This window comes from Camelus dromedarius, chromosome X (assembly GCF_036321535.1).
Source record: "Camelus dromedarius isolate mCamDro1 chromosome X, mCamDro1.pat, whole genome shotgun sequence".
Lineage (NCBI taxonomy): Eukaryota > Metazoa > Chordata > Mammalia > Artiodactyla > Camelidae > Camelus > Camelus dromedarius.
In genome coordinates this window covers 34,618,453-34,640,431 of record NC_087472.1, presented here as the reverse complement: position 1 = coordinate 34,640,431, position 21,979 = coordinate 34,618,453, and the positions used below count along the sequence as shown (strand labels likewise).

At 40.6% G+C, this 21,979-nt stretch overlaps 1 protein-coding gene across 1 annotated transcript in view; it reads right to left on the bottom strand.

Moving 5' to 3' along the window:
* Positions 1-4,443: 4,443 nt before the first annotated feature.
* Positions 4,444-21,979, bottom strand: part of VSIG1 (V-set and immunoglobulin domain containing 1) — a 31,200-nt gene continuing 13,664 nt past the window's right edge. The window contains exons 3-7 of the mRNA XM_031445556.2: positions 16,819-17,017; positions 10,568-10,723; positions 10,045-10,164; positions 6,977-7,124; positions 4,444-6,182 (exon numbers count right to left, since the gene is read on the bottom strand). Of these exons, the coding sequence (XP_031301416.2) occupies positions 5,807-6,182; positions 6,977-7,124; positions 10,045-10,164; positions 10,568-10,723; positions 16,819-17,017 (999 nt within the window). The 3' untranslated portion in view covers positions 4,444-5,806. The remainder of the gene's footprint in view (positions 6,183-6,976; positions 7,125-10,044; positions 10,165-10,567; positions 10,724-16,818; positions 17,018-21,979) is intronic.

Below are 21,979 nucleotides of genomic sequence, written 5' to 3'. Positions count from 1 at the left end.
TTTTAAATGATTACTAGTCATAAAATCTAATGAACTCCAAGTGACTCTTCAAATTATTTTTTTAATTTGAATTTTATGGGCACATTTGCTTGAAATAAGTAATCCAAGTGAGCCCACAAACTTCGATTAATTTTGGGTCAGAGACTTAATGACCAGTATCTAAAATGAGTTTTGTGAACACAAACTGTGTTGTTGATATGCAAACCCTTTTTTTGAGTGCCGATCTTTATTGTTACTAATCGGGGAAGCATGTTCTTATGGAACTATGTTTATTGAGTGCCAGGAATAGAATTGATGACTGGGGAAATAATTTCTTTCCAGTGTTTTTTAGTGTTATCAGAGAGCAAAATTGTGTCTAATAGGGCCTGTTAGGACTGAAGGCATTCATAAATACTGAGTTTTGTCTGAGGTAATAGGCTTTGCGAATGTAAAAGAAAACTCATCTTCGTTCTTTAATAAACAGTACAAATGGAACCAAGCTTCAGGTAACCTGTAGGCTATTGGCATTTTAAATGAAGTGGCTTAACAACATTTGAATCACTGATTTGTGTAAATTTAAGGATATTGATGGCCTCAGATATTGATCAGATTATTATCTGTTCCCTTTAGGAAACCCAAAAAAGACAAAGCTGATTCAAGGTCAGCAGGTTTTATAGTTACTTTCAAAATAAACTTAAGAAAGATGACAATTTTAATTGTAAAGCTTAACTGAGAATATAAGATGGTAAATGGAAGAGTGGAAAAAAATTTACATTCTTAAGTATCTGTTGGAGAGAATCCACAGTTTCAGTGATGTTCTATAAATTCAAGATAATTCTGCATTTTACTTCGTAACCTTTGACTTAACAATTTAACTGTATGACCCCAGTGTTTTGATTTCCCAGTTTAACTGTACCAACTACACTGATTTCATTACATGGCAGTGTCTTCTGCTTTCTGTTTCCATATCCTGTTACAATATCAAGCCCCCAAATCCTTCTGTCATCAAGTTTCATATAGTGTGGGAGCTCCTTACTTTGGGGTGTATGGCTCCAGCCTCACAGTTCTATTGACTGCCTAAAATTGAATGCAGAAATTTGTGCGTTTTTCTGGGAAGAGGGTTCTGTAGCTTTCATCAGATTCTCAGTGGAATCTGTGACTTCCCGAAAGGTTAAGAATCCCTGATTGAGAGAAAAAAGAATGCTAAATCAATTATCAGTAGACATGGGTTCTACAATAGCATAGTTGTACAATACTTCATAAACTTTTATATCCATTCTCCATTGTAGCCTTTTAAGAAAGCAGAAATTATCTCCATCTTACAAATGAGCAAACACCCAGATCTAGAGCTACTGAAATCTAGCTTTCCTGGATCCAGATCTATTTTCTCTCTGCTTCTACTCAAAACAGTAGCCCAAATGGAAGGTACTGTGGCATTTTGATAATAACCCATTAGTTGTTAACACCCTGCCCACCAAACACTATGCTTTTCTTTACACTTCTGGCGTTTGGGTTTTCACGGGGTTTTTTGGTTTGGTTTTTGGTTTCCTGGAACCTTCATTATCTTCTCTGAATTCTTTTTGTTTTTAAACCAAAGCTTCAAAGACAAGTGGGATTATTGAGTCTTTATTGATTGGTTTGAACCTTTTATGAGAGCCTAGTCTAACCTGTTTTACAGCACATAGACATTGTAAAACAGCATTTTATTACTAAAACTTGGATTTGTTTCATTAAAATTAGTAGTTTGGTGCAGTTGAAAGAGCATTACACTGGGAATCAGAGAACTTGGGGTCTAGTATTGACTTTGTAAAATCTCAGGCGGATTATTTTAGCTCTCTTCACTCAGGGATTCTCCTCTGGAGACTGGGTGGGGTTTCTGCAGGAATGACCCAGCTTTTTAAACTACATGTACCCCTCCCTGTCTCCCCTACCGAGAATATAATTCTCATCTCCCACTTCCACCCTGTCGTTGTCAGGAGTGGGCCATTGTGTGTGTTACTACCGTCAGGTGCACTGAGATTGAAAAAATTGGAGTCCTGTTGATCTCGAAGCTTCTTTCTAGCTCTTCTTACTCAAAGTTCATCAAACCTGGGTTACAGGCCACTGTAAGAGCTGCAAAGATTAACTTAGCATACAATAGTACAGGAAAAGCTCATTTGGTAACTCTAAAGGACATGCGAGGTCTCAATTTACATGATTTCTTAGTTGTTGGTCAAGAATTACTATGTATTAGTCCCTTTTTTATCATAGATCACGATAACTGGGAGGCCCTCCACAGTGCAGTACAAATTCCAGCCTTCCTCCCCTGCAGTCAGCATGCTGCTGTTGGTAACATGCCAGAACTTGTCATAGTTAGCAAAGCTGTGTACTCCATGAGGACAAAAGCTAGCTCTGATTCTGCTCATCATTGTATCACCAGCCACAGTACCTGGTTCATAGTAGCCATTCAGTAAATGTCCAGTGGGTGACTGAATAAACAGATGAATCTGGGGAGAATAAGGACCTACAGCCCAAAACTGTTCTGTTGACTTCAGCATATCCTAGTTGCTAAATGCATAAACAAAGAGGTGAGGAAAGTTCCTGGAAATCTTTTTGGGTTGTGATAAGTGAATGGTTAAGAAGCCAAGACTGGTTTGGGATTTACTTGGGACTATCCACTTAAATTTTAACTTGTAACAAAATGAATCAGGTAGTTCCCTATCTGAATGAGAATAAAGCTGAAAGAATTTGGTCGAAGCTTAAACCTATCAGAATATTTGGGTAATGACTTATTACTCCATTACTTTTCTGATCCACTGATGAGTAAGCAGGAAAAAAAAACTGTTTTGTTCCCTTATTGGAAATCTAACATAGGAGCCCATTTTACTGCCCAAGTAGGATTTAGTGAGCAAAATTTTATGATTCTGTATTTTATAGAGTCTCAGGATTCATCGCAAACCTAAGTATATGGTGTATTATGGATGTACTAATAGATTAAGGAGACTGGGATAAAAATTGCACTGACCCAGAGTGGGCTTATAAATAGGTGCAGTAGGTAGATGGTAACCCACATGGTTTGGTTTGAGAGAGGCGGAGAAGTCTTCTTCCAGAAATATAGCCCCTCTGGATTGTTCCAGTGCTTGAAATTTCACCATTTAGTATCTCTGGATTTAAGAATTATCTGTCTTCAAGAATTTCCTGTTAAAAGATAAACATTCCTAAGAGAGCTAGCCCATTATCAACTTGAATGACATGACTGGCCAAGAACAGGTCACAGAACGGGCTACCTTTTGTAAGACTGGCAAAGGTAGAGATAGGTCCTGAGAAAGGAACCACGCCTGAGGGATGCAGACCTGCATGGGTCACTGAGCTATCAGGTGCATGACAATCCTCGGTGTTTGGAAAATAAAATGCCAGAAGGCCAGGAAGGGTACTGAAAGGAGAGATCCGAAGATATCACTTCAGATTAACCTCACCTGCTTCCCACCCTTGCCCAACTAAGGCTTCTGCATGGGCAAAATGTATTCTATACTCTTAAATCTACACCATACCCTCCGTTCCTGGCAAATTAATTCTGTTGATTTCAACTCAGCTTCCAGGCCATCAAGATCATTTTGAGTCATATAGCATAGTAGCCACGTACCCCAGGATGCATGATTTAGTAAGTGTGCCTTGTGTGTTTTTATCTAAGTCACTAGTTCTTATTCTTAGATTCAGGGAGTCTGTAATTTATCTAAAATTGTACATGTCACTTTGTGTGTATAAGCATTTTTCTAAGGCAAGGGGTCCAGAGTTTTCAGCATATTCTCAAAGTGATCCATTATCTCAAAAAAGGTTAAAAACCACTGATCCAGTGATTTATCAGCATTTTGATCAAAACAGTGCTAGTAAGAGCAGAGTTTTATAAGACTGCCAAGAGTGCCTGCCTTCCTGCTCAGCACCAATTCATCAGAAATTTGGAGGTGGTGTTGTAATAGTATGTAATAGTAATTACATACTATTAGTCTCTTTTCTTGTGATTTGCCTCTATCAGAAAGGCAGAAGGGAAAGTGAATTCCAGTTCCTTTGGCATTCTTGTAATTGAAATTTTTACACTGTTGTGTTTAGCTTTTAAGCTCTAAATATTAGGTCATTCTTAAAACCTTATCATTTTGCTTCCTGAACCCATCATACACCATATATCATAATATTATATTTCATCTGAATGGAATTATAGATGCTTCAAAAATCCCTGCAATTGGCTGAAAATTAACACATCAAAGAAAATACATAAAGTAAAAGCTTGCTGTCTCTTCTCTCCATGACTGTGGACAAGTGTAATATTAATTTCAATTTCAATGTATCCTAAAACCTTCAAAGACTCTATAGGTATGATCTATATAGAAAAGGTTTCATAGTGTCCTCCACATGAAAATCTAGATGTGATAAGTTAAGAAATTCATTTATTTATTTAAAGACTTCACTTAGAAGGAAGTCAGGCACAAAAAAAGTACTGTATAATCCTATTTATATGAAGGTCAAGAAAAAGCAAAGTTAACCTTTGAGATGAAAAACAAATCAGTGGTTGCCTGGGTCCAGGGTGATGATGGCATTACACAAAGGGGCACAGGAAATATTTAAGGATGATGGAAACGCTCTATTTAGATTGTTGTGGTGGTTTCATGGGTGTATACATCTGTCAAAACTCATCAAATTGTACACTTGAAATAGGTGCATTTATTGTATATAAAGTATATGTTAATAAAATTATTTATAAAAGATTTACCTTAGGATCATTACGATTTTTATTGAGTATTACTTATTGAACCTTAAAATAAGATTTAAAATCTGATTGATTACATAAATGAAAAAGTCTACCTATAAATTGCTTCAAAATGGGATGTAGATGAAATATGATCAATAGAAAAGTTTTTTAACAGGTGAAGAAGAGGTGATATCAGTGCATTTTAATTAATAATAAGCATTTATACAAGAATGATCTCTCTTAATGTGGATTATCCCAACAGTCAAACAGATTAATTACCTCAGATTATCTAAAACAGATCTTAAGTGTTCATTTAGAACAGTTTCCTAATCTGGCCCTTCCAAAGTAGATTGCATCAGACAGTGTGACAACATAATAGCTCATTCAAAACTAAATTGTACATCCCCTATGATATCAACATTTTGTAGTTACTGAAGGAAAATTGTATTTGGAATTGTTTGCCTGTACATTATTTCGCATTTAAAAATTGGGTTATTTTAGAAGTTTGCCGTGTTCAGATACTGAATAGCAGGGTGGTTTCCTTGGGAAATCTAATATGATAAATGAAGCATCAATTTTAAGACCTAGTTTTAAATGCTATGTACCAATTAATATGTACCCTTTATTTTCCTCTGGAATTTCTGAGGAATTTTTTTCCCATCTATGAGATAATGCTGGTTGAATTCTTTTGTTAGTGGTCAATGGGAAAATGAATAGGGAAGCTTTGACAACAACAAATCCTAGAAATAATATTGAATCCAATTAATGCCACCTTGTCATGTATGCATGTGGAATGTCCAAGAGTAGCTAAAAATAGAGATTTTCTGAAATGAGACACAGGTGTTGTTGCACAGCACTTTCAACTGAGTTAAAAAATCACTTGCCCTTAGTTATGTTTACATGTTAATCAAACTAAGTACTCTATTCTGGTAATGCAGGAACCCTTGCCTTTATTTAGTAGTTATCTTGACCTGTTTATTTTGGATTGATGGGAGGAGCACCTTGTTAGAAGATGGTTGGTCAGAGTCAAGGGAGGGGGTAAGAGATTGGTTAGGTCAACTGAATCCCAGATGCCAGTAATGGGTTCCTACTGAGGCTGCTAGCCTATGTCTTAGTCACCCTCTTCTCCTCATCACACAAGGGCTCAACTACAATTGTGGGCTCGGGCTCGGGCTCGGGCTCGGGCTCGGGCTCGGGCTCAGGCTCAGGCTCCGGTTCAGGCTCAGGCTCCAGCTGCGGCTGCGGCTCCAGCTCCAGCTGGATCTCGAGCTCAGGAACCAGGACAAGCTCAGGTCCTGAGGCAGGTTCCGAGGTAGGCTTCAGGGCAGGGTCAGGCTCGGTGATCGGCTCATGATCTGGCCCCAGTGTGGCAGCAGGTTCATTCTCATGGAGGGAAGGCTGCAGAGTTGCTTCTAGTTGGATGACATCTTCACTTGGCATTGCCTCGCACTCTGCACTTTGGCTTACCTTCGTCATTGGTCTGCAGGAAGAAGGTGCAGGGAAGAACAAGTTAGGGTTTGACATTTCACTTGTAGCCACAGGCTCTGTAGCTTCAGCGACCATAGTTCCCAGTCTCTTTGGGAACTTTGTGATTTCTGATAGTCTAACTCACTGTCAGACCACGTGTCTCCATTATGGGTGCAGAAAGGACAGGTCTCAACAATATAAAGAGAGTTCAGGAGAGAGAAACCAATGTTTAAGAGGTGGGAAAACTGATGTCAGGATGAAAGGGTCTAAAGATCTAATAAGGTCTTCGGGGGCCAAATCCATGACTCTGGCACATCTCTAGCACTCACTCTGTCTAGCAAATACTTAGTACTTAGTTGGTACCCAATACATAGTTGTGGAAGCACAAAAATGGAGGGAGAACAAATGAATGTGTGTGATATACAGAGTGACCAAGAGCCTGGGCTATGGGCAGGGCTGTATTCGGACTTCCATGGGCTCCCTGTTCCATAAAAAAAAATTTCAAATTATATTTTATCAGTATTGGTAGAAGGACAAGTATGTTAATATATTAAAACATTTTCCTAGCCCTAAAAGGATTGCTGTGGCAGTTAAATAAATTGATTCGCATAAAATGCTTAGAACAGAGTCTGGTGCATAGTGCTCAGGACATGAGAGCATCACCGTTCTTTTATAAAAGCAGTGAGAGTGAGCAGAAAGATACCTCTGATAGCTTATGCTAAAAGGAGTGCTTAGGAAGAGTTGACTGAAAGAGGCATGCCTGAGAAATGTCTGTATTCAAGCAAAGACAACAAAGTAAGGTCTTACTCAAGTTCTGTGGTGGTTTTAGAATTTCTCTTCCTCTCCTTCCCCTTTGCCTTTGCCTTGGTCCTTGCGAAGCACACAACCGAGATGATAATGGCAGCACCCACTAAGGCACCCACCAAGGCCCCAACAACGATCCCAACTTCTGGATCTGGAGGATATAAGCAGCTGGTTAGTAAAGTGGAACACAGTGTCTGCCTCATCCACGTGCATCTGTGACCAGTGGGAATATTTGGGGCATTCGTATAATTAGAAAGCAACTTGTATAGGCTGGGAGCGTGGAAACCCCTAGAACTCTTTCAGTTGGACTTATAGCAGGACAAGGAAGATGACTGGCTCGACTATGTCGCCTTCCCATTCACGTTTACACACATTAAGAAAAAAAACATGCCAACTCGGGGGAGGTGGGGTTGCTTCAGCAATAGGGTTTGGAGAAATGAGTCTTCGGTGTGTGTTTGCATGGCCAGCGAGAGAGACACCATGGAGCTGCCATCTGGTCACCAGAGAAATGACCTCTGCTACAGGCAGGGACATTTCACCAGGCTTTCCCAGAGCATGGGTGAAGTAGGTCCCTAAATACCTTCTCTTCCACAGATTCCATGTTCACCAAGGAGCCACCTGCATTCTGGCCACTGGGAAGGGATATGCCCATTTCCATAAACGGGCATCTGGTTTATTAGATCAGTCCATGGAAAAACTTAATGAGTGTGAGACAATCCAGCTGAGCACCAGACCTTCAAGCGCTGAGGTACTGTCCCCAAGAGACCATGTCTAGGTTTCCAGGTGGGCCCATCCCCATTCACCTCCCTTCAAACAAGGATGAACATGTTACATTTTGAGATGAAAAGCTAGCTGAGCTGCCTGATCATTCTTTTAATTTTCTATGATTAAAGGAATGCATGTGTATTATTTAGAAAGTCAAACAGTTCTACTAGGCTTCTAATAAAAACCCAACAGTTCCATTCTTCACTTCTTCCCATCTCTAAGTCCTGTTTACTATAGGAAATTGCCCCTATGTTTCTATTACTCTTGTTCTAATATGTCCTGCCTTTTTCAACTTTTGTCATTTTCTATTGGCTTCCTACTCTAGAGGTTGAAGATTTAACTCTTACACCACTCCCCTAACATCCTGCTTCATTCTCCTAATATAGTTATAGCATAGTTTTAAGTTAAATCAAAGTTTGCAGTATTATGACTATGTAAATACTGTTCACAGCTGCAGAACATAGTATATTATGATTCTTTCTTGGACAACATTTAAAAAGTTTCCCCAGTGTTAATAATTGCCCCATTTGGGGGTTTATGTTTTTTTAATAAACAATAGCTTTCAATAGCTTCAAACACATCAGATAATCAGTTAGTTTCTTATGTGTTGTTGTTGACTCCTCACTTGGAGACATCCCTTCTGAAGTCCTCCACCTTCCTCCCCAACCATGGACTGGCTGCCCTCCTAAGCCTGTTACTCTACCGTCGTCCTTCAACCTCCCCTTGCCTTCATCCCAGTTTTACAGATCAAGAAACAGGCTTTACAGGATTCATCTCAAATGGTAGTTCATTGGTAAAAGCTGGCCTTGGTTCTATAAGCATAATCAATTGTTTCTTCTTTGGCATCCTATAGACCCTGTACAGACCTCTATTATAACATTTAACAAATTTGGTGTTTGTCCCTCTAAGCTAAACTATGAGCTCCTTGAGTGTAAGACATAAATACATCTTTTTAACGTCTGTATCTCCATCGCCTAGGACAATCCCTGGCATACAGCAGATAGTCAATGAATGTCTGAGGAAGGGAGGAAGGGAGGGAGGGAGGGAGGGAGGCAGGAAGTCAGGAAGGCAGAAAGGCAGGAAGTAAATCAAATGCTAGACATCACTGAAGAGAGGAGTCAAAAGGTAGCAAGGCTCAAGTACAAATCCTAGGAGTCTCTACATCTGCAATATGACTGTACTTCTAGAAAAGCAAAAGGAGACTGGGGACAATCTAGAGAAAAACAAGAGAAACAATCAAGGGACTAGGGGCAAAATGGGACCACAGAAAAGGACAGACCAAAAAAGATGAGGTTTCTTCACTTTGAATAGAAAAGAGCTGAAAGCAATATGAGAATGAAGGAGCAACCTAGAGTTGGAAAACCTAGAAACAGCAACCTAGAGTTGTCTGTTTCAGGCCAAATTAAAGGAAGAAAGCTCAACTTTATAGGAGAGCAATTATCCAATGGAACTGCCCCTCCTGGATAAGGTATATATTAAAACCACAGATTCACTGTAAGTTAGAAAAAAATGAATAGATGACAGGATCCTAAGTGTAATTAAGTGATCCTTGAGAGCTGTGGCAAGATATCCCTTGTGAGAGCTTGCCCCTGATTGGCTCAATTTGACAATCTCAGGCCCTCAAATCTACACTTAGTAACTAGGCACTTTTGAACTGGAAGGCTGAGGTTTAGAGGCATCCTGACTCTGCCAGTTACAAACTGAATGACCCTGGGTAAGTCACTTACCTCCCCCTGAGCTTTAGTTTCCTTTCCAGTAAAATGAGGCTTAATATTATCTTTTGCCTCCTAGACAGGGTGATTGTAGGACTGAATGAGATAATGCTCATAGCACCCAGCCAAGCGTCTGGCATATATTTTGTGCTCCAAAATATTAGCTACTGTGACTATAGATGCAATGTCATCATTACTATTATTATTAGAGGCAGATTTTAACAAATTACTTAGGAAAGTTTGTGAGCTCCATGTTTGACACAGACTGCTATAGCTTCACCTGGATTTACCAAAAGCATCACAAAGTTTAGCCCGGTACTGTCAATAAGACTGTTGTTTTACTTTCTAGAGATCTTGTGGGGGTTAAACAAAATAATTTTTGTAGACAATTTAAAGTAGTCAGTAGCATATATTAAGTATTGTGTAAGCATTAGATATTAGGATGGTCATTTATCATATCAACCTGTAAATAAAGCACCAGAATCTCCAGAAAGGCAGGAAGGACTAACCAAGGATCCTAATTAATTTACTCAGTTGGCAGGCCCAAGATACTTGACCTAAGGAGAAACTGTTAAATTTATACAATCAACTCACGTGAAGAAGTCAGATCAATTTCACAGGAACTATTGCCAAGGATGTTGATAGCAGTGCACTGGTAATAACCTTGTTCAAAATTAGTCAGATTTCCAATAAACAAAATCCCGGTGGCTGGGTCTGTCAAAACCAGGAAATAGAGTTTTGAAATCTGTTATGTGGGTATAGATCATGTGAATGTAGCAGACCATTCAATACCCACCCACTTCCTCACAATAGCCTCCCTTTCTTGCTATGTCCAGGGTCCAACCAGACCCCTCAAGACTATTCCAAAGGGAGCTCATCTGGGACCATGCCTATTCTCTCCAACCCGCCACCTCTGAGACAAAATGGTCTTGAGTTCTACAAGCTGGGGAGAAGACCAGAGGACAATCATCTTGTCGAAAGACTGACGTTCTTTTTATTTTCTCCTCCCAGAAAAATAGAAAATTGAGCTCTATGACAAGCAGCCAGCCACACACACATGCTGTCAGTCAACCCCACACACCAGGCCTTACCAGGGGCAGCAGAGGGCTATACTTACTGAAGCTTTCTTTCACTGGGACGATGTCGCTTCCTTCAACTTTATACCAGTAGTACACAGGGGAAGGTGTTCCAAGCACCGAGAGGCAAGAAAGAGATACAGGATGGCCAGTTTCTGGTACTCCTTGAACGCTGCAAAAGGGCTTAGAAGGTTTGACTGTAAGGCAATGACAAAGAGTAAAAAATCCTGCCTGATGAATGGCACTCTGTACCAATTTTAGCCACTTTCTCACTTTCATTTTGTAGAATATCTATGCTTTTTCTTTTTAATCTTTAAAAAGTTATTTTGACAGTTTTATAGTTGTACCACCAGGTGGGAGTAGAGCACTTCAGGTACAAAGACATTCCCATCACCAGGCCTTTAAGATTCTAATAGCGTCCCTTCCATTCGCCTCCTCCCTAGATTCATAACCATGAATTTCCACATTGTGTCTTAAAATATGCCTTTATTAAAACAGCCAAATGTAAGCAAACATTAAAAACCAGGAACACAGTTTATACTTCGGAAGTGCAGTTTTAAAGGAAAACAGAACCCTTAAATATTTTGAGATAACTGGTGACATTCTTTTTTAAAAATTGTTTTATTAATGCCATATTTTTCTTTTCCTTTGTGAGTCATTTTTTGGCATTATTCTTCTGAGGGTGACACAAAATGGTTGGAGGGTTTGATTTTGCCTGGGTCCCTCATCAGGAGGGCAAGCTTATTTTGGGGGGAGGGGTGTGGTACAGAGCACTGAAATCTTGATTCATCCTTCAAGCCACAAGCATTTACTTGAGTGTCTTCTGCATGCCCAGCACTGGACTAGGCACCAGAAATTTAAAAGTACCTCTGACACAGTTCTGGAGTGGGGCTGGGGGACTGGTAAGAGATAAGGCTAGGGAGTGGTGGAGGCCAGAGCTTGTGGAGGGCTTCGTGTTTCATGTATTTCATACTGAGAGCAAGAGGACTACAGAAAGAATTTAAGTAAGGGAGGGACGATGATAATTCTAACGTTTTACATGGATTGCTCTGACTCCAGGGGTGCATGAGCCAAGGGAGAGGAGGAGACAGATTCAAGAGGTATTAAGAAGTCAAAAGGACTTAATGGCCAACTGGATATGTGGCCTGAGGAAGAGGTCTAGGTTTCTGATTTGGACAGCTGGGTACATGATTTTGCCCTCCCTTGAGATAAAGAATACAGGGGGAGGAGCAGGTTTTCAGGGAAGGAGTGAGGAGGAGGAAGGGGCGATGATGAGGTCAGTTTGGGATGTACTGAGTTTCAGCTGCTTATGCAAGCCCTCAATGGAGAAGTGCTGTGGGAAGCTGAGACTCTGACTCTCCTCCCTCACTCATCTTACTGCTCTCAGCTTATTCTAATGTCAGTCTGACATACAGATAAAGATCTGAATCGATACTTTTCAACTCACTTTCCTTATCTTAATTTGGATATAAACACTGCAAAGACATAGATTCTCTAACTCAAGCTAGTTAGACCTTAAATACTCTGGACTGCCTGGCTCTCCAGCTCTTACTTGGGAGGCAGCAGTTAAGAGCACATGGAATTGCTGTTGGCTACAAGCAGTAGTAACTCTTATTGCCACATTTTATACCTGTGACTGACGTTACTCTTTGAATCTCAGAATCTAACCCACTGTACACATAAGTGGGAAACAGACAAATATAGCTATAGTTCTTTGAAACATTTCACCATCCCTTCTTTTTTAAATTGAAGTATAGTTGATTTGTAATATTGTTAGTTTCGAGTGAACAGCATAGTGATTCAGTATTTTTGCAGATTATACTCCATTATAGGTTATTACAAGATAATGAATTTAATTCCCTGCGCTTTACAGTGCATCCTTATTGCTTATCTATTTTATACACAGTAGTTTGTATCTGTCAATTCCATTCCCCTAATTTATCCCTCCCTTCTTCCCTCTCCCCTTTGGTAACCACAAGCTTGTTTTCTATATCTGTGAGTCTGTTTCTGTTTTGTATATAAATTCATTTGTTTTTTTTTAGAATCCACATAGAAGTGATTATGACAGTATTTGTCTTTCTCTATTGGACTTATTTCACTAAGCATAACATCCTCTAGGTCCATCCACATAGCTGTAAATGGATATATTTCATTCTTTTTTATGGCTGAATAATATTCCATTCTGTGTGTTTGTGTGTGTGTGTGTATTAATCACATCTTCTTAATCCAAATGTCTTGTTGCACTATCCCTTCTTTTAAACAGGTGTCTTTTTTTATTGAAGTATAGCCAGTTTACAATGTTGTGTCAATTTCTAGTGTACAGCATAATGCTTCAGTCATACATATACATATATTCAGTTTCATATCCTTTTTCACTGTAGGTTACCATGAGATATTGAATATAGTTGTCTGTGCTATACAGTATAAACTTGTTACCTATTTTACAAATAGTAGTTAGTATCTGCAAATCCAAACTCCTAATTTATCCCTCTCTCCCTGCTTTCCCCCTTGGTAACCATAAGTTTGTCTTTTATGTCTGTGAGTCTGTTTCTGTTTTGTAAATAAGTTCATTTGTGTCTTTTTTTTTAGATTCCACATATAAATGATATCATATGGTATTTTTCTTTCTTTTTCTGGCTTACTTCACTTAGAATGACAATCTTCCAGTCCATCCATGTTGCAGCAAATGGCATTATTTTATCATTTTTGTGGCTGAGTAGTATTCCATTGTATAAATATACCACAACTTTTTTATCCAGTCATCTGTTGATCGACATTTAGGTTGCTTCTATGTCTTGGCTATTATATATAGTGCTGCTATGAACATTGGGGTGCATGTGTCTTTTTGAATTAAGGTTCCCTGCAGATATATGCCCAGGAATGGGATTGCTAGATCATAGGATGGGTCTATTTTTAGTTTTTAAAAATTTTCCATACTGTTTTCCATAATGGCTGCACCAAACTACATTCCCACCAACAGTGTAGGAGGTAAACAGGTGTCCTTTAATTAAAAGAGGTACTTTTCTATTTAGCTCTTTATTCTCTCTGCCTTATATTCCCCACTTATATTATTCTCTACTTTCTCAGATGGAAATGACTCCTTGGATTTGCCTACCCTAAATAAACTGGATTATTTAACTAGAAACCCAGTGCTACTATCACTAGGTTTAGATACTGCCTTTTAAAAAACATTTTGTAGCTTTTACAGTGGAATAGAACAATTTGAACAGAAAATTAAATGGAAGTGTTTCATCACAAAGTCAGACCCCAAGACTTGAACTAAAATGATGGACAAAAACCTAGAATGACTTGCAATCATTTCTTGAGCCCAGAATCAAACCCAAATAGGCATATTTTTTGGCTGAACACATTTTTCTCCTTTTATTTTTTATTAACTAAACACTTAGCGAATCACTTTGAACCCCATCCCAAACCCGTATATTTTCTAAAACTACTGATTCAGGATTGCATTGACATTTCATCCAGTTAAAGTCCCCAGTAGAAGTTGGATGTTTTACTGGCAAAGCCATTGATCTACCATTTAGCTTTATTGCTTTCAACAGAATTGGGGTGGGAGGAAAAGGCTCACCTCAGAAAACAAATGAAAATGCTTCAGCGTGTTCTCAAACCTCTAAATTCATCATTTTCTATTTAGGTGCAAAATTGCAGATGGAAGATGATGCTCATTCCAAATGCATACAAAATAATTATTCAAACTTCTGCTGGGTATTTTTCAGAGATTAATTTTCCAAGGCTGTCATAACTAATGGAAGTCTCTCTAATGAATGGTCATCCAAATCACCTGGGCCTTTGCTCAGTGCTGTTTCCTTCACCTAAATCGTGCCCTGCCACCTCAGCCCCTCTTCTGCTGACATGCTCTTGCACATCCTTTAACACCTGATGCAGAGGTCACTTTCTCCAGGAAGCCTTCTCCAGTTCCTCCTGAACAGCTTTTATGCCCTTTCCCCTGTGATCTCCCACCTCTCCTTTCCTCCCTCCACAGTAAGCTTTTATGTTTCGTATCTGTCTCCCCGACTAGACTTTGAACTTTTGGAGGGCTGGGAGCCTATCTTTTACATCTTTCCATCTCCACTGCCTACCACAGTAACTGGAATGTGTTCAGGGTTTGTCAAATGAATTTATGTACGAATGAGTGAATGCATGGGAATCTATGTCTACCACTGGGTAATGAAATGTCTCTGAAAAACACATTGCTAGAAAGAACAATACATAAGGAAATAATCAATACCTCTCCCCACAAATGGCCTCCCTTACCCACCTGCCCCCACCATGTCCCACCCCTCAGTCAGAGAAAGTAGAACAGGCACTCATATGTAATGGAATTTGAGAACTGCAAACAGCCTCTGCAATTTTTAGAGAAAATTATCAGTCTCAAAATTTCCAAAAAGCATAAATTTGTAGAACATCTTTGTTCTTAGCCTAATTAATAAATATGGGATTTTGAGAGTTCCAAGCAAAGAAATCTACAGAGCCTTCCGTCTGTTACCTTGCCTGGATACTGGAGGCTTAAAGAAAAGTCATGACACAGTCATTGCAGGAACAACTGACCCAAAGACTCACGGGAAGAACAACTCAGAGAAGAAATGGCCCTCAACTTCTTAAGGAAGTTGATTAGGGATTCTCTAAACTTTAAGAATATTAACCACCTTGTCTAACTTTATCTCAGGGCTATTTCCAAGCTCAGAGAAAAAGAGGTTTGGCTTCTTTAGGTTGTTTCTGGTAAGAAGGAAAACCTAGAGCCAGGGGGCAACAGAAAATCATTAGAGGACTAACCCCTCAAATTCTTTGAACACTGAATCTCTAGTATATCATTTGATTCTCATAACAAACCCTGTAATAAAGACAGGGCAGGAATTATAACCCCATCTCAAAATGGCCAGAGAATCGTAGCCTTCCTTGCCTGAGGCCACTGAGTAACAGAGTAAGAGCTGGAACTCTGCTGACTCCCAGCCTGATGTGCTAGCATCTATTCCAAACCATTTAGTTCCTGTGTATATGGCTAGTCTTCCAAACTGGAACATCAACTCTCCTGGGAAAGGGCTTGTGTATACTTCTCTTGTCGTCTCCTGTACCCCAAAGCCTAGCACAGGGCTCAGCAAAATAAAAACATGATGGAGGTACCCTGCTCCTAAAAATCAGCTCTTGATTACCTTTCCCTCTTTTCCAGGTGGTTAGATACAGTAGCAAACCTCACAGTAAATAGTTGGTTCCTTTCTGGCATCATGTGGCATCTGGCATCATGTCAGCAAGCTTAGACAGTTATGGACCGTTCTCCTAGGTGTGCACCTTGTTACCAACTGTGGCTTTTCCAAGCTACTCAGTTATCAGATCACTGGTTTGACCTAGTTCCTCCTTTCCTGTGATGGATATACACAGCTCAAGAGCAGCAATGACTAGATTAACTCCATTTGGGGTTACTTAGAAGTGGGAAAGCCCTTAGCTCAATGGTTAGTCGGTGAGGGTTGACAGCCCTTTCATTCCTCTCTTCAGTACTTCAGTACTTCTGAAGGCCTGCAGAAAGGACCTGGTAGGCCTAAAGACAGGAGCAAAACTCCCACTGTCCTCTCAGAGACTTGAAGGAGCCCTAGAAATCACCAAACACTGTGAACTCCCCAAAGGCAGAAACCATGCCTCCATCTCTGTTAAACCTCATGGCTCCTGGCATACAGTAGGCACTCAACAAATTCATTTGAAGAGCATATATGACTTGCCCAATGTCACATAATGAATATTTGTCTATAAATAAATTAATTCTCAACTATGGCTTAACATGTGGTCCTTTTCCCAAACAGCATGAACATTTTAGAAAGGGACCCTTCTGCCTTTATTCAAAAGAATGATTTAATGGTGGGAACTGTGGTTAGCTTAAGAGAGGTATAACAAGTTGACAGTTGTCTCCCCCACCTAGGACTGGCTCTAGTTGGAGCTTCCCTCTGAAAGAGCTGCTAGCGATCACTTAGTGGGACTCTGTTGTCCCATCTTTCTCATTGCATCCTTCAGAGACAGGGATCTCAGAGGTTTGGTCACCTATTGCTAGCTGTCATTTTGGCAGCCCTTTTGGTTTGGCAACTGTTTTGACATGTTTTATGAGTGATTTCTCAGTGTTACTCTATGGGTTAGGTTGGTGGTGTATCTCTATTTTCCTGATAATAAAAGGAACAGGGAAGATATTTACCCCTGGGACTTAACTGGCACCATAACTCACTGCCCTGACTCATTCAATGTCCTAAGTTGTTCCAAGAAGAGAAAAAGCAGAAAAAATCGTCCATACCTAATACGCTGACGTTGAGGATGCCCTGGTTTTTGCCGAAAAAGTCAGGGGGGTTGTTAACATCACAGACGTAGATGCCGCTATCTGCTGGCTGCATATGCGAAATAGTGATAGATGCGTTACCTGGAGCACTGGAGCCTACAATTCGACCTTTAAATTGCCCAATGGCTGCAGCTTGTCCACCTTCAGAATAGTAAATCTAGGACAGAAAAAAATGACAGAAATGAGAACTGGAGAGTGTCTGGGTCTAGGAATAAGGTACCCAAAAGTTCCCTCCGATGCTACCTTCTTTGATAAGCAGCAGCATTTCGTCCCCTGTGAGGAACAGGTCCCTGTGGCAAAGGTTTCTCAGCTCAGTGGGCCACTTTAGCTTTCTCACAGCTGTGCACAGCCATGACCTCATGTGCATTCAAAGCAGCTCTGTGATGCCATCAGGGCAGGGAGGTATGCCTGTCTTACAGACAGAAGGCAACTGGAGCTGACAGGATTCAACTCCTAAGCTTAGGCTAGGAGATCAAGCTGCTCACCTGATGAGTCTACCTGGAGGAAACTCATTATATAGGACACAAATGCCTGATGGGAAAACCAAAACCATCATCTTTTCCCCTACTTTACAAACTATTTTGATTCATGTTTACTTCACCCAGTGAGACTATCTGGAATATCTCATTTCCCTAAAAGTTAGACTATTCATTCTCCTTTTGAACACACATAATCCTTTGATAACTGAGTTCATCCTGTTTGTTAGAAGAATAACATTCCAGAGCAGAGAGGCTCCTGAGAAACCATCTGACCCCATGCCCTCATAGTGGTGGTCTAATGATGAAGCAGTGTAACCCAGTCAAGGGCCTAGGAAGTGCTCGGTCAATGGTAGCTTCTACCTTCTCCCAATGTGGCAGGAGGCAGAACTGGAATTCTTATTACTTTTAGACAAATAAGGGCACGCAGAAATTAAATGAATCACCCAAAGCCATAAAGATTTATTTACTATTTACTAGATTTAAGAAAGCTCTTGATTCTAGTCCCACCTCTATTATAGGACATGAATATTTAGATCATAATGGCAACTGAGGGAGCAGCATGGAGTGGTGGAAAGAGGCCTGGTCTAGGAGTAAGATAACCTGGGTTTTACCCACAGCTCGGCCTCTGACTATGACACGGGGGAGACAGCCTCTAGTCATGCCTCTGTGGCAACCTGCTTTGTAATACGAAAGAAAGTTATTTAATCTCTCCAACCTTTAGTTCCCACATGGGAACAAGGAGTCAGAGCAATGTTCTCTGAAGTATGATATGTATTCCTCAAGGATAGGCACATAAGTTCATTTTAGGTGGTAAAAAAAAGTGAAAACTTAAAAAATGTAATGTGTATTAGAGACATATCTAGCACATCAAATCTGTAACTCCACGAATATTACTGTTTACAGTGAAACTAAGATATTTTTAAGATTTTTAAAAACCAAGTTAATATAGAAGACAACATTAATAATTAATAGTGCTGGTGATATACAAATATGACAAAATTCATAAATATGAAATATGAATGACTTGAGAATCACTGGACTAAGTGATCCCTGAGGTCTCTTCATAATACACATAGTCTCTTATGTACACACTTTGTTAGTTTCATGTAATTGTGTGTAATTCAAGTGATTCTTTTTTATTTATCATTCAATAAGCTGGTATTGCCCTAGTCCAGGGGCAATTAATATTTCATAAAATCTACTAGAAAAGGCTTATGGTTCATTTAATTCACTCTCCTCACTTTACAGAAGAAACTGAAGCCCAGAGAGGTTAGAGAAAAAAAGACACACAAAGTCAACAGTTGGGAGGGGTCTAGCACTCAGTTCTTCTAATTCCTTGGCCAGTGCTCTTTACATTTAACAGGCTAATGAAAGAGGGAAGGCAATCAGCAAACCAAAAGATATTGTCTAGATAAATTCAAATGTATTCTCCTTCAGGTAGAAAGCCAAAATATTTTTTAACTAAGGCAGGAAAGGAGATTCTGATGGAAAATTCAAAGAGAATATATTTAAGGAGGAAACAACCTGTCTCTCCTCCAGTTCTCTAACATCAACTAGCTTTCTTTCCTGCCCTAAATGAGCCATTTATAACTCAATTCATCCATTCACACCTACTGAAATCACAAACTTTTGCCCCAGAGGGGTCTTGTTCCAGTTACAAACCTGAAAGCCAGCATTAACCAAAGGTATTCAAGCAGGTGGGGAAGAAGTTCAACTTGTCAAAGGTCTATGACCCTCATTTGAGTTGACACGTAAGCTTTCCATTTCACTAGCCAGTGCTGGCCTTATTTACTTTCTAATGAACTACTTGTGATCCTGTGGACTCTTACCTGGAACACAGCCTCTGGTCCATCAAGGAAGCCCTTTACAACTTAGACATCTGGCTGCTTCCCTGGGAGCAGGTCAGCCTGTTTTATGTTGAGGCTTGATGACATCACAATGAGATACATCTGTGCTGCCTATGGCCCACAGTAAGTCCCAGAGGATCTAGATGAAAGGACCTTATTTCTGCAGAGAGCAGGGGCCCAAGAGAGTGTGTTTTAGGTCAGGACTGGGACATGAAAAGAAGCCACGTGGTTAAAGTCTCACAGTTGGGCAGGAATCAATGAGCAAATAAGTCATGAGGCCCTGGACTTGTAGCTTCCCTACAAAATGGATCTTCACCAACCCTTCTACCCTAGCTCCTCACTCTGTAGCCTAATATATTTTGCCCTCTCACAAATAAAACTAAAGGTGTCAGGGACAGAAATGGAGGTAAGGAGGTGTAACAATTGGAGACCTAAAAGGGGAAGGCCTTGTCCTCAGGATGCTGTATGAGAAGCAAAGGCCCCAGGGCTAGTCGGTGGCCAGACACATAGATGGAGGGACTTTCTGTTAGGGGAAGTCCATGCTCTCACACTGTCCTTGTAAAGAAAAAAAAAATGAAATGTTTTCCTGAAACCACTTATCTAATCACACAGGAAGCACTGAAATTTGGTTCCATTTTCCACAAAAGAATAACTCTTTTAAAAATCAAAACTGAACAATGGCCAAGGCCCAGCCCATGATCCGGTGAGGCTTGTACACTTTTCAAAGAAAGTGTATTGTCAATTTAGAGATCAAAGCAATTAAGGTCCAGGAAAAGCCACCGATGTTCAACGGGCCATATCCTTTGGGGGTGGTGATGGGGGGTAGCAAGTCTGCTTTAAGAATATCCATCCAAGTGTTCCCTTAAGTGGTATTTGTGAATTTTTTGCCCACTTGCCCTTTGTGGCTGTGTTCATGGAAGACTTTCCTACATTGCCCCAAGATCCCCTCAGCCTGCCCCTTGGTGAAGTTAAGAAGCTGACATGTGGAGACATAATAGCACATTAGTTATAAGGCTCCCTTGGAGATCACTCAGCTCATGGTTTCCAAGGTTGAGGAGCCTTCAGGAACCAGCTGAACATTGGAAATATGGGAAATGGCTGGGAGGGGCTGGTGGAGAGTGGGAAGATCAGAGAGGACAGTGGGGACTGTGGTGAACTGGAGAGCCAATACAAACAAGGCTTTTGAACTGTGGAAACAAACAAAAATACTTGGCTAGCCGACCAACAAGCATCCACTGGCCAAATTGGGCCCAGAGGCTGCCAGTTTGCAACCTCTGATTCATCTTCTTCTATTATAGGAAAGGACACTGACGCCCCAACGGAGAAAGTGATCATCCCAAGGTCACACAATTTGTAGTCAGACCTAGAATCCAGACCTCTGGAGTTCCGCTGAATACATTAACATGGCACTCATAGTCCTGCCTTAGGCCAGGAAGATGATTCCCAGGCAATCTTCCCCCCTTGGGGCCAATCTACCCCCTACTCCAGCCCAACCCTTCTCCTGCCAATTGCTGCTATTCATTGGCGTGATGCTTCCCAGGCCGAGGGGGTTCACCACATGATGCCTTCAACAGTTGCCAGCTGCAGTAACAGCCTTTCTTTTCCTACTGTGCCAAGTTCCTATTCACATGAGGTCGTGCAGCTGGGAACCAGATTTGTCCAAAAAGAATTTTTTCCCCTTAGCTTTGTGACACTGCTCTCTAACTAGAAGCTGGAATATAAACAAGAAGGGTTGAAAGAATTCAGTCAGCTTTCTGTTTGAGTCTGAGCTGGAGTTTAATAAATGCCTTTAGCCTCCAGAGCTGCTTTTGTGGGTTCCTTTTGAAAGTGTGGAGGGCATGGAAGTCCACAGAAACCCACCAGTTCTCTCCCTTCCAGCTTCTTGCTTTCCTGTGCTGCTCATAAAGGCACTGGCCATGGGAGGGGAGGAGTGTTTCGTGGCAATGGTCTGAAGCCCAGAATTTTCTCTGGACTATACAGAGGGGCTGGGATTGCACATGGAAGGAATACAACACCAAAAGGAAGAATTCCCTGCCCCCAAACCACTCCCTTCCCAGCCTGCCATTTGCCTGAGATACCCACCAACTGAATCGCTTCTTTGAGGCATGAAAGTTTTCTGCTTAAATGATTTTCTTTGGGAGAAAACAAAATAAATGATCACCAGTCCTAACACCTTAGCATTAGATTAATTTACCAGATTTACCAAGAATAGACAGCTGAGGGAACAGGACACAGAATAGATGAACTGTGATGCAACGGGGTGGTAGAAAAGGAAGAACTTGGAATATTTCTCAATAGCAGTCACAATGGAATTTTGGGCAGACAATTCTTTGTTGTGTGGGTCTCTTCTTTGTATTACAAGACATTTACTCTCTCTAGCCACCACCCACTAAATGCCAGTAGTGAGTCCCATTTATAACAATTTAAACCAACACTCCCCTCATTTTCAAATGCCCCTGAGGAGATAAAGCACCCTCACTCCACTAACATTTGAAAAGCATTTGATATAATGCTGTCTGCAGAGGCCAGGACAAGTGGGAAGAATCTGAGCGGCCAAAGAATATAAAGACATTGGGTTCTAGAAAGAAGTTGTTCACATTATATGTGTGTTAGAGAGATGAAGACAGCAGAGTTTATTCCACTGTGGCTATTCTAGAAGAGTAAGTATTGTCTGAGAGAATCAGGCTAAGTGGGGTCAATGCCCGTTCTAGTCATGGGCAGGTGAGGTCTCTGTAGTTTTCCCAGTGACTTGCTGGATGGAAGAGGAGGCCATTCATGTGATCAGAAGGGAAC